A 13463-nucleotide genomic window follows, 5' to 3' on the forward strand; every position below is an offset into this window, starting at 1 on the left:
AAGGAAATAAAGCGACATTTTGTGCACAGTCTTCTAGGTCAAGATCTATAGGCCCCGGGCCTGGATTTCTTTCTGCAGGCCCCCAACACTTTATCAAAAGCTTTAATAAAAATCCAGTTATCAATAATATTGATACTATCTAAAAGCACGCCATATTTTAGCAGAAAGAGAGTACATGTAGATTTAACCTCATTGCAATACTCTATTAAAGTCACACATTAAGAATATATGGGTGGACAAAGGAGGTTGCGGGGGTAGATGCTGTTCACGAGAACGCCTGAAACGATTTCCTAGAAATTCGACAACTGATGTATATCATTGGGAAAAGAATGACTAGCTCGATGGCCACACTGACGTTAAAATAGTTCAAAGTATCGTCGCATCGTCATCTAAGTTCATCTAAGTTCATCTAAGTTCATCTAAGTTCAGACGTAAAAGTGTCGTAGATTTATTCATTCTCTTAACCAGGATTTCGCTCGCGGGAAGGGGCGTGGTAAAACAAATGTTTCAGTTTTGAATCCAACATTCATTGGTTAGAGCCAAATAATCGCGCTAGAAGATGTAGAAAGTAGGGATCGTTGGGGCCTTGTTGTGTTCTTCTCTAACATACAAACAAACAAACGAATTTCAGCAACAAACTTCAGTAACAAACTTCAGTAACAAACTTCAGTAACAAACTTTAAATTTCAGCAACAAACTTCAGTAACAAACTTCAGTAACAAACTTCAGTAATAAACTTTAAATTTCAGCAACAAACTTCAGTAACAAACTTCAGTAACAAACTTCAGTAATAAACTTTAAATTTCAGCAACAAACTTCAGTAACAAACTTCAGTAACAAACTTCAGTAATAAACTTTAAATTTCAGCAACAAACTTCAGTAACAAACTTCAGTAACAAACTTCAGTAATAAACTTTAAATTTCAGTTACAAACTTCAGTAACAAATATATTCATTTTATTGGATTCAAAAACAGGGTCACTTATCGATTTTTTTTTTCGTTCGTTGTTAAATTTAATTTGAGTACTTTTCCCTTAAAAAAACAAACTGTTGAATCGCGTGTTGGGAATCCAATCAACAATCAGAGGATAAAGATCCTTTTACTAACATTTTCAAACCTTTTTTTTTTTTTGGTATTTTATCTTTTTTTTTTTTTTACATGAGTAAGAATTGACCGTCGCTGAAAAACATGCCTCGGCTAACAGATTACATCAGTGACCTATTTACGTCTGCTTTAGAGGAACTTTCTCACTAATCAACTCTGACCTTGCCTTTAAGCTCTGAAGACGTCACTGACACCTGACAATAACAGCAGTGATGGCTTACAATGAATAGAACAAAATGACATCGACAATAGCCTTCACAAACTCGATTGAAAGTACACTTCAAACAGAGCTCTACACATATACTATTGAACTAATATTCTTTGACAGGGGTGTTCCGTTCATCTGTTTGGACATTTTTCTATTACTATTTTATATCTTATCTTCTATGTTACAGACGTTACTTCAAAAAAGAAAAAAAAAAGAAGATAATTATATCCAACGCATTTCATGTGTCGTGTATGCTAATCAATTACTTAAACTCTGCCAAGTAGTTGTTTTTTTCTGACTGATTCAGGCAACCCATTCGATTCTCTAATGGCACTAGGGAAGAAGCAGCACTTGTATGAATTTGTCTAAGCGTATAGAATAAAAAATGTGTCTCTTTGTGTCTTTCTGAGTATTTCATTAGGTTTTGTTTTTCTATTTGTAAATGACGATTCAGTGCTGTATGTGTTATTGCTACATTACTTTTTATTCTTCTGTCCTGAAGTGTCTCTAGGTTAAATGATTTTTCTAATGGTGTTACTCTAATGAAATTAAATATTCGTTTTTTATAATTGCCACTGCTCTATTTTGTATTTGTTCTATTTTCTTTATGTTTTCTTGATCTGGGGGACCCCAAACATTATAACACCGAACAAACGTCAGTGTTTAAACCAGACAATTACTATGACTGTAGTCACCTTGGTTCTTTGTAAAACTAGTTTTATGTTGTTCTTAAAATAAAGCTATATGGTAAGTAGTAGGTAACTTTGAAGAGTGAATAGCAGGTCAACGCTGATTCAGTATTCTGTATATCTATGGTACTTTTAATGAACAGGCATGCAGATAAAAAAAAACACTCACTTGCATACGTTTGGGAATGTATGTGCGGGAATGTATGTGCGGGAATGTATGTGCGGGAATGTATGTGCGGGAATGTATGTGCGGGAATGTATGTGCGGGAATGTATGTGCGGGAATGTATGTGCGGGAATGTATGGGAATATAAGTGCGACTCCAGATTCCAATACGATGCACGGTAAGAAGATAATAATTGAAAAAAGTAAGCAAGAAAAACACTAGTGAATGTATAATTTATAGCTTTAATTAAATCCTCGGGAAATGAAATATGGATATTTTTTTTTGTATTTCCACGTGGTAGTTTTGATGGTGAATGATATAAAGTATCTCCAAGTGATTTCCTGTAGCTGTTGGGTTTTATCGGGTATGACGATCTGGCTCTACATCAAGTCTATCATTAAGACTCTAGACGTCTATAGATCTGTTTATTGACACGACTGCAGAGCTCTGTCTGTACTTGCATTCTATCACTACGACTGTATTGGTTCAGAAGTTTACAGATTACTTAAGACTGTATTGGTTCAGAAGTCTACAGATTACTTAAGACTGTATTGGTTAAGAAGTCTACAGATTACTTAAGACTGTATTGGTTAAGAAGTCTACAGATTACTTAAGACTGTATTGGTTAAGAAGTCTACAGATTACTTAAGACTGTATTGGTTCAGAAGTCTACAGATTACTTAAGACTGTATTGGTTAAGAAGTCTACAGATTACTTAAGACTGTAGAGAACTTTAGATATGATGGGTCTATCATATATATAACTTATTTGACCACGCATATAACTTTCAAAATGAAATAACGACATAAATAGCTTTCAAAAGGGAAACAGCCACCATGTATGTTTCAAAACGAAATGTCCACATATATCTTTCACAGGGAAAAAACACAATGCAAATTTCTAAGTTAAATGACCACATTTATAACCTTTAAAAGGCAAAAAAAATCTATAATTTCGTAATGACAACATTTATAACTTATAAGGAAAAAGAATTAAAATCAATAACTTCCAAAGAGAAATGACTCTACACAAACAACAACCACAATATAAGAAAATGACTCAATGCATTTATGTTCTAAAACAACCTCAGCCATACACTCTAAGTTTGATTGACCTGAAGATCAAGTACAAATAAAAACAGACATGAATTTCACATACTTCTGAGCCCCACCGAGATGAGCGTCACGTCAGACGACAACATCCACAAGTTCTAAGCAGCAAGAGCAGAAACAAGCACAGCGCGTGAACATAAAAACATAATTTACGTTCGGACCATCCCCCCCCCCCCCCGTCACGACACCCCGAGCTGCAAAAAACACACACACACAAAGTTAAACGGAGATAAAACAGGATCCACTTCAGAGGCTCACGGAACACGGAATCTGACTTTAAGATAAAACTGACAATGTAATTAGCCTTCTCGCCGTGGCTGCTGGTCCCAGCAATAAAGAACATCGATGTCTTCTGTCACGTACATTGTCTTGTGTGTCTCCGGTAGCATCGTATGTGTCAGACTGTCTACACGTATGTACTCGAGGAAGTCTTGTCTGACTAACAATAAGATGTGTCCCCGTAGTGCCACTGAATACCATACGCATTTATTCCGTACACACATGGCTGTATCTGGAATTTAAAATAGGCTATAAATCATGGCCTCTCGTTGGACAGACTAGAAAAGAATATTAAATACTTTCTTCTAATTCCTAGCTTCCAACATAAATACATATTTATACAACACATAAATATTTTAGTGATGAAATAAATTTGTTCTTCAAATAAGAAAACAAAAATTTCGATTTTTTAATGGCTCGCGTATAGGGAATAGCCGCTATTATTTTTTTTGTTCTGTCTCTCTGTCCGTCCGTATGTCTGTCTGTCCACCGTCCCGTTTAAATCACAAAAACTACAAAAGATATAGAAAATCCGATATAATGATTTTTTAGGTTTTACACAGTTCAATTGCAACGGCTAATGTTTGTCTGACTGTGACATGTTTAATTTTTGACATTAAATATGCAAGAATATTTTAAATAAAAGTACACCATTTGTACAGCTATTCATTATTAATAGTAAAAATAAAAACAACATTGGATACTACGATGCAATTCACATTCTACCTTTTATATTTTCAAAACATTTATGCAAACGATTTTTTCCTAAAATAATGTTATAAGAATTAGTTTTAAGTGCTTTATGTTATAAAAGCTATTCACATTGCCAAAATGGTTTTTACTATTCTTTGAAATGCCTTGAAATACTTCATTTCGTATGTGTTTAAGTCTAAGATAATTGAAAACAACATTTAATATGCAGTCTTTTATATCTTAAACGTGGAGTGCAGTACAGACTATTCAAACTACATTCAATGGAAACATGTCTTCCTTTGGGTGTTGAATAAGAAATTGGTCCTTAACCAAAACTATACATTTGATCATAATTCAATAACATCAGATAATTCACAATTTAGTTTAGTAGTGGCAACACTTTCAATAGGTGCACTCCTATTCTTTTTGAATAGGCGGAGATAGGGTTGTAGTCTTTGTATGGTTGTAGTCTTTGTAGGGTTGTAGTCTTTGTAGGGTTGTAATTGTTTACAGTTCATAAATTGTGATATTCATGCTGAAAAAATTTAACTTGTCTTTTTACCTGTCTGATTTGCCAGTACAGGGCCCTACTCAGAGTTTGTATTTCCACACAAACTATCTCTATAAGCTTACTTTGAAGTTTCGAAACAGTGCTTGTTTTGTTTTTAAAAATTTCTTAACAGATTAAAATTGGAATATAAGCACCTATAGAGTTACCAGGCTCCTGCAGGCCCATAGGAAGACACAAAGAAGGACAAAGCCTAACAAAGGAAGAAAAAAAAAACAAGACAAAGTAAGATATAAAAGTTAGGACTAGACCTACACTGCACATGACGAACCATCTCAGTAAATCAAGCTAAAATAGCAAAATCATAAATTCTCACATAAATTGACTAATTTTGTCTGTGCACCATTTTTTTAATTTAACATTTTATGAGCGAAATACATCTATCAGAATCGAAAGAGAGTCAGTCGAGAGTCAATAGAGAGTAGTCAATCACCACTAGCTCTCTCACTCTTTTCTCTACTAGGGATCAACAATGTCAGGTTTAAAGATTCCAGACATTCCTTCAGAAGGTGATGACAGCGCAGCGGCTCAACAATCTCAAGCGCATACCAAAACTACCAGACAGTTCTCCTGATTAAACCAGTTATGCCATGAATGTAACGTAATCGAATGACTTAAGGAACTCTGAGTGACATATGTTGTTGATGTTTTTGATAGTATACAATACTAGTACTATAAGAATTAGAATGTAGTAATACATGTTAATGAAGAAGATTATACAAAATGTGTCCTCTCTCTGTTTGTTTTTATATGTTTCGAGTGAGTTTCAGAAATGAAGATTAAACCGCTTGCTTAGGATCATAAGCCGACAGAATAGATATCTTGCATGGGATGGAAGCCGACAGAATAGATCTCTTGCATGGGATGGAAGCCAACAGAATAGATCTCTTGCATGGGATGGAAGCCGACAGAATAGATATCTTGCATGGGATGGAAGCCGACAGAATAGATATCTTGCATGGGATGGAAGCCGACAGAATAGATCTCTTGCATGGGATGGAAGCCAACAGAATAGATCTCTTGCATGGGATGGAAGCCGACAGAATAGACCTCCTGCATGGGATGGAAGCCGACAGAATAGATCTCTTGCATGGGATAGAAGCCGACAGAATAGATCTCTTGCATGGGATGGAAGCCGACAGAATAGATCTCTTGCATGGGATGGAAACCGACAGAATAGATCTCTTGCATGGGATGGAAGCCAACAGAATAGATCTCTTGCATGGGATGGAAGCCGACAGAATAGATCTCTTGCATGGGATGGAAGCCGACAGAATAGATCTCTTGCATGGGATGGAAGCCGACAGAATAGATATCTTGCATGGGATGGAAGCCGACAGAATAGATCTCTTGCATGGGATGGAAGCCAACAGAATAGATCTCTTGCATGGGATGGAAGCCGACAGAATAGACCTCCTGCATGGGATGGAAGCCGACAGAATAGATCTCTTGCATGGGATGGAAGCCGTTGAAAACTTGGTATCACTAACCTGCTACTGTAGGCTACTTTGTTTATTCTATAGGGATCAAACCTTTAGTAACGATTGCTTCAGATCTGTTTGAAAACTGTTATTATGGACAACTGTATGATCTTGCATGGGATGGAAGCCGACAGAATAGACCTCCTGCATGGGATGGAAGCCGACAGAATAGATCTCTTGCATGGGATGGAAGCCGACAGAATAGACCTCCTGCATGGGATGGAAGCCGACAGAATAGATCTCTTGCATGGGATGGAAGCGGACAGGCTAGACCTCCTGCATGGGATGGAAGCCGACAGAATAGATCTCTAGCATGGGATGGAAGCCGACAGAATAGACCTCCTGCATGGGATGGAAGCCGACAGAATAGATCTCTTGCATGGGATGGAAGCCGACAGAATAGATCTCTTGCATGTGATGAAAGCGGACAGGCTAGACCCCCTGCATGGGATGGAAGCCGACAGTATAGATCTCTTGCATGGGATGGAAGCCGACAGAATAGACCTCCTGCATGGGATGGAAGCGGACAGGCTAGACCTCCTGCATGGGATGGAAATGGACAGGCTAGACCTCCTGCGTGGGATGGAAGCGGCCAGGTTCAAAACTCGGTACAGTTCGAAACGCGTACCCCACGACCAGGCAGCCTGTAATTAGTGAGTTTGGGCTTAAAGCATCAGATATTATAAGGACTTCACAATTGTAGAAATCAGCATAGTAAAAGCTGGACACGTACAATTAGGCCAAAGCCTGCCTGACAGACTACAAGACCCATGAAAGGATTATATGTCAGGTAACCTTACACACACCGTTTATCAGTGGCGTAGCTAGGGTGGGAGAGGAGGGGGGAGAATTTGAAAATCCCCCCGTTCCCCCATTTGAGGGGGCCCCCAAATGAGTGTTCGATTTTTTTTTACATTAAATATTAAATATTACGCAAAATGCAATGGCCACCAAACAGGTCAAGCTCCCCGGGCCCCCAAATGATAGCGAATTCCTAACTAAGCAACTGCGCCGTTTATTATATGTTTGAACCCCCTGTGTAGCAGGGAAAGCAGGAATTATGTTGCCTGCACTCCTAGGACATTAATAAGCTTTTATATAATGAACTCTTTACAACGCATAATGCAATGAGTCGTGTACAGCGTTTCTTTTTATTAGCAAAAAAATAATTCTACAAGTGCGTGTTTGACCCCCCTCTCCCACGGCCACTCATCGTAAGCCCCAATATGGGCTTTTTGCAGCTTATTGTCTTAAAGGCTAAACAACGAGCACTTTAGTTTTTATGGTAATAAGGAAACCTAAACTTTAATATCTTTAGTCCTCAGGGCATCAACAAACCTTACTCCGGCCCTGTCTCTACGAGTACATCCTATCTCCTGTTTACCAGCAGAATGTATCACAGGCATGAATTTTTCTTGAGATTGCATCAACATGTTTTTCCTGGGTAGATGCTGTCGACATAAAATGGTGGTGTTTTGTTCTCAAACTTCTCGTGTTTGAGAAACATTACGTGGTCTGAACCATAGTATAGAGTCAATATGGAAGCACAGCCGAAATGGACACTAAGACTTTACATTAAGCTAAAAGATACACAGGAAAAAGTAATGTATTTGTTTACATGGTATCAAAAAGACCATGTTAGCATCAGTTGAAAGCTACTTATATAATACCCTTACATTTAGGTCAATGAAAAATAAGGTAATTTTGTTTTTATTTGTTTGTAAATAAGTTCCCCTTTCAGACCTTGTGGTTTATAAGGCAGATGATGTAAAGGTCATCTGTTTCTGTGGCTGACCAGTGCAACGACATACCGCCATTACTTTTCCCTAACCAATGTCAGGTACACATTAGAGCTGGGTGGACTCAAAGGTGCCCAAAGATCCCGTAATTACAAATCCCATTCTACACCAAGATTCGGACCCACGGTTTGGAAGCTAAGCACTTTACCGCTCAGCCACCGCGCTATTTGTTTTACATTTGTTTAAAAAAATTAAAAAGAAGCTTAGGGCGCAACAGTACTTTACCATCAGACTATGGTCTGGACTATTCATCTCAGTTGGTTGCATGTCCATCCTGTCTTCTTGTGCTGCTGATCACCTCCATGTTTTTCTTGGTCTTATCTCATTCTCAGAGCACCTTGCAAACTTTAGACCCTAACCAAGAATTTGTCAGCTTTTCCCCTGGAAAAGTATATTTACAGCTGAATAGCTACCTGGGTTGTATATTTCTTCACCAGCTCTCTCCCACTTTCCTCACCAGCTCTCTCCCACTTTCTTCACCAGCTGTCTCCCACTTTCTTCATCAGCTGTCTCCCACTTTCTTCACCAGCTGTCTCCCACTTTCTTCACCAGCTGTCTCCCACTTTCTTCACCAGCTGTCTCCCAATTTCTTCACCAGCTGTCTCCCACTTTCTTCACCAGATGTCTCCCACTTTCTTCACCAGCTGTCTCCCACTTTCTTCACCAGCTGTCTCCCACTTTCTTCACCAGCTGTCTCCCACTTTCTTCACCAGCTGTCTCCCACTTTCTTCACCAGCTCTCTCCCACTTTCTTCACCAGCTCTCTCCCACTTTCTTCACCAGCTCTCTCCCACTTTCTTCACAAGCTCTCTCCCACTTTCTTCACCAGCTGTCTCCCACTCTCTTCACCAGCTGTCTCCCACTTTCTTCACCAGCTGTCTCCCACTTTCTTCACAAGATCTCTCCCACTTTCTTCATAAGCTCTCTCCCACTTTCTTCACCAGCTGTCTCCCACTTTCTTCACCAGCTCTCTCCCACTTTCTTCACCAGCTCTCTCCCACTTTCTTCACCAGCTCTCTCCCACTTTCTTCACCAGCTCTCTCCCACTTTCTTCACCAGCTCTCTCCCACTTTCTTCACCAGCTCTCTCCCACTTTCTTCACAAGCTCTCTCCCACTTTCTTCACCAGCTGTCTCCCACTCTCTTCACCAGCTGTCTCCCACTTTCTTCACCAGCTGTCTCCCACTTTCTTCACCAGCTGTCTCCCACTTTCTTCACCAGCTCTCTCCCACTTTCTTCACCAGCTGTCTCCCACTTTCTTCACCAGCTGTCTCCCACTTTCTTCACCAGCTCTCTCCCACTTTCTTCACCAGCTGTCTCCCACTTTCTTCACCAGCTGTCTCCCACTTTCTTCACCAGCTCTCTCCCACTTTCTTCACCAGCTCTCTCCCACTTTCTTCACCAGCTGTCTCCCACTTTCTTCACCAGCTCTCTCCCACTTTCTTCACCAGCTGTCTCCCACTTTCTTCACCAGCTGTCTCCCACTTTCTTCACCAGCTGTCTCCCACTTTCTTCACCAGCTGTCTCCCACTTTCTTCACCAGCTGTCTCCCACTTTCTTCACCAGCTCTCTCCCACTTTCTTCACCAGCTCTCTCCCACTTTCTTCACCAGCTCTCTCCCACTTTCTTCACCAGATCTCTCCCACTTTCTTCACCAGCTCTCTCCCACTTTCTTCACAAGCTCTCTCCCACTTTCTTCACCAGCTGTCTCCCACTCTCTTCACCAGCTGTCTCCCACTTTCTTCACCAGCTGTCTCCCACTTTCTTCACCAGCTGTCTCCCACTTTCTTCACCAGCTCTCTCCCACTTTCTTCACCAGCTGTCTCCCACTTTCTTCACCAGCTGTCTCCCACTTTCTTCACCAGCTCTCTCCCACTTTCTTCACCAGCTCTCTCCCACTTTCTTCACCAGCTGTCTCCCACTTTCTTCACCAGCTCTCTCCCACTTTCTTCACCAGCTCTCTCCCACTTTCTTCACCAGCTGTCTCCCACTTTCTTCACCAGCTCTCTCCCACTTTCTTCACCAGCTGTCTCCCACTTTCTTCACCAGCTCTCTCCCACTTTCTTCACCAGCTGTCTCCCACTTTCTTCACCAGCTCTCTCCCACTTTCTTCACCAGCTGTCTCCCACTTTCTTCACCAGCTCTCTCCCACTTTCTTCACCAGCTGTCTCCCACTTCCTCCACCAGGTATCTCCCACTTTCTTCACAAGATCTCTCCCACTTTCTTCACCAGCTGTCTCCCACTTTCTTCACCAGCTCTCTCCCACTTTCTTCACCAGCTGTCTCCCACTTTCTTCACCAGCTGTCTCCCACTTTCTTCACCAGCTGTCTCCCACTTTCTTCACCAGCTCTCTCCCACTTTCTTCACCAGCTCTCTCCCACTTTCTTCACCAGCTGTCTCCCACTTTCTTCACCAGCTCTCTCCCACTTTCTTCACCAGCTGTCTCCCACTTTCTTCACCAGCTCTCTCCCACTTTCTTCACCAGCTCTCTCCCACTTTCTTCACCAGCTCTCTCCCACTTTCTTCACCAGCTCTCTCCCACTTTCTTCACCAGCTGTCTCCCACTTCCTCCACCAGGTATCTCCCACTTTCTTCACCAGCTCTCTCCCACTTTCTTCACAAGATCTCTCCCACTTTCTTCATAAGCTCTCTCCCACTTTCTTCACCAGCTGTCTCCCACTTTCTTCACCAGCTGTCTCCCACTTTCTTCACCAGCTCTCTCCCACTTTCTTCACCAGCTGTCTCCCACTTTCTTCACCAGCTCTCTCCCACTTTCTTCACAAGATCTCTCCCACTTTCTTCATAAGCTCTCTCCCACTTTCTTCACCAGCTGTCTCCCACTTTCTTCACCAGCTCTCTCCCACTTTCTTCACCAGCTGTCTCCCACTTCCTCCACCAGGTATCTCCCACTTTCTTCACCAGCTGTCTCCCACTTTCTTCACAAGATCTCTCCCACTTTCTTCATAAGCTCTCTCCCACTTTCTTCACCAGCTGTCTCCCACTTTCTTCACCAGCTGTCTCCCACTTTCTTCACAAGATCTCTCCCACTTTCTTCACAAGATCTCTCCCACTTCCTCCACCAGGTATCTCCCACTTTCTTCACAAGATCTCTCCCACTTTCTTCATAAGCTCTCTCCCACTTTCTCCACTAGCCCCCGTCCTCTTTCTTCATAAGCTCTCTCCCACTTTCTTCATAAGCTCTCTCCCACTTTCTCCACTAGCCCCCGTTCTCTTTCTTCATAAGCTCTCTCCCACTTTCTTCATAAGCTCTCTCCCACTTTCTCCACTAGCCCCCGTCCTCTTTCTTCATAAGCTCTCTCCCACTTTCATCATAAGCTCTCTCCCACTTTCTCCACTAGCCCCCGTCCTCTTTCTTCATAAGCTCTCTCCCACTTTCTCCACTAGCCCCCGTCCTCTTTCTTCATAAGCTCTCTCCCACTTTCTCTACTAACTCTCTTCCTCTTCCTCCACTAGCTCTCTCTCTCTCTCTCTTTTTCTTCTTGCCACTCTCTCGATTGATATATCCCACTTTCTCTCAACTCTCTCTCTCTCACTTGCTCTCTTTTAAGGTGTCTTTTGTATGTATCACTTATCTGTGTAATATTTTTTGTTTGTTTGTTGCTGTTCACCCCCTCCATTCCCTGTCCCCGTACAGCATGCCCCCTCCCCCCACACATCTATCCAAAGCATTAGATTGTTGTAAAGACATTGTTCTCTCCCCATATTCTACAGTACTTCTAGGGGGAGGGTAACATCATGTTTGCAAAAAATCGAGGTTCAGTGTAGGCGTAGTGGTAATCGACCAAACTTGTGAAAGTCCAACAGAATATACATTGTGTTTATTTATACACCTACTTGTCTGTAGAGATTTCAATAGACAGCCACCGCCTTGAAGAAGTTGGTTTTGATGAGGGCAATAAAACTTTACAATCGGAAGACCTGACCAATAAACATGACTCCCCAGCCGGAGAGTTAGAGCCACGAGCAGGTTTCCAACATGGCGCATAAATATGACTCCCTTGCCGGAGAGTTAGAGCTACCAGCAGGTTTTCTAACATGGCGCATAAATATGACTCCATTTCCGGAGAGTTAGAGCTACCAGCAGGTTTTCTAACATGGCGCATAAATATGACTCCCTTGCCGGAGAGTTAGAGCTACCAGCAGGTTTTCTAACATGGCGCATAAATATAACTCCATTTCCGGAGAGTTAGAGCTACCAGCAGGTTTTCTAACATGGCGCATAAATATGACTCCCTTGCCGGAGAGTTAGAGCTACCAGCAGGTTTTCTAACATGGCGCTCTAAAAGCGGGAACGCTAAAGTAATGATTGAACAATTTAATTTTCCCACACCATTTCTCGGATTAAGTTGAAACTTTGAACAATTATTTATTGTACATTACAATTCATGAACCAATTAAAAATTTAACAAATTAGTCAATAAATTATTAGCAATAACTTCAAAATTATTGAGAGATATAGTTGTAAGTGTGGTGTTATTTCCTTTATATTTGATCTTTTTTTAAAAGATATATTTTTAATGTAATTGAAATTGTTTTTGATAAAATTATTTCATTTTTCCTTTTAAAATTTACATTTTGTTTTCTGATTTAAAAAAAACAAAACAAATGTAGTGTATAAACTCATTCCGCGTAGACCTAATCGATACAGAACTCACAAATACGATTTACAAATTAACATCTTGATTTTTTAAATCCTCTCCTCTTTCTCTTTCACATTATCTCGATGGTACGTTCTAACCTGGGTGTATCAGTCCCAACTAGAGTAGGATTTCAAATCTGCTGGACTTGATATATAAAACTGATCGCCTACATCTGAGACAGAGTTTACAAAGTGGTAACAGGAGATGAACAGAGTGACATCGCCCTAGGTATAAATATGTCAGGACATGAATTCACTTTATAGATATACCTAGTTGGGTACAAGAATATAATCCCTGACAAACACACACACACACTAAGAAATATAGTATGGACAATACTGTTGAAGGACATGTGCTAAACTATCTGCTCGCCTTGAACACTACAGTACACGGAAGTCGTAAGGAAGATCTAACATAGATTTGAATCTATACAAGCCTATAAATAGATTTTATATACTACACAAAGGCATGCTGGAGTGTAGTAAATCTTTAAGATAGAAACTTCTCAACATATGCGCTACTTTCAGTGTTTCTCAATCTCTTTCTTCCAGATACCCTATTCAATACTATTTCATAAACAATCTTCGCACCTAGTTCGAAAGCGATGAAATAGAGTTCAATATATATATATATATATATATATATATATATATATATATATATATATATATATATATATATAATTCTCTACGTCGCCCAACCATG

General features: G+C 40.5%; 1 protein-coding gene across 1 annotated transcript; it reads left to right on the forward strand.

Annotated features, from left to right (window-relative positions):
- The first annotated feature begins 5649 nt into the window (after positions 1 to 5649).
- On the forward strand, positions 5650 to 6611 carry LOC129924554 (uncharacterized). Its single transcript, XM_056019975.1, has 2 exons — positions 5650 to 6285; positions 6372 to 6611. Exons 1-2 carry the CDS (start codon positions 5650 to 5652, stop codon positions 6609 to 6611), a joined length of 876 nt encoding a protein of 291 aa, XP_055875950.1.
- The last annotated feature ends 6852 nt before the right edge of the window (positions 6612 to 13463 follow it).

The sequence above is a fragment of the Biomphalaria glabrata genome, chromosome 1 (assembly GCF_947242115.1).
Source record: "Biomphalaria glabrata chromosome 1, xgBioGlab47.1, whole genome shotgun sequence".
In the NCBI taxonomy this organism is placed as follows: domain Eukaryota; kingdom Metazoa; phylum Mollusca; class Gastropoda; family Planorbidae; genus Biomphalaria; species Biomphalaria glabrata.

What these genes read in the sequence shown, in the direction of transcription:
- LOC129924554 (XM_056019975.1), top strand. Translation starts at nt 5,650, where the DNA reads ATGGAAGCCGACAGAATAGATCTCTTGCATGGGATGGAAGCCAACAGA. An exon ending in TCTTGCATGGGATGGAAGCC is followed by an intron (nt 6,286 to 6,371) that starts GTTGAAAACTTG and finishes CGATTGCTTCAG; the next exon opens with ATCTGTTTGAAAACTGTTAT.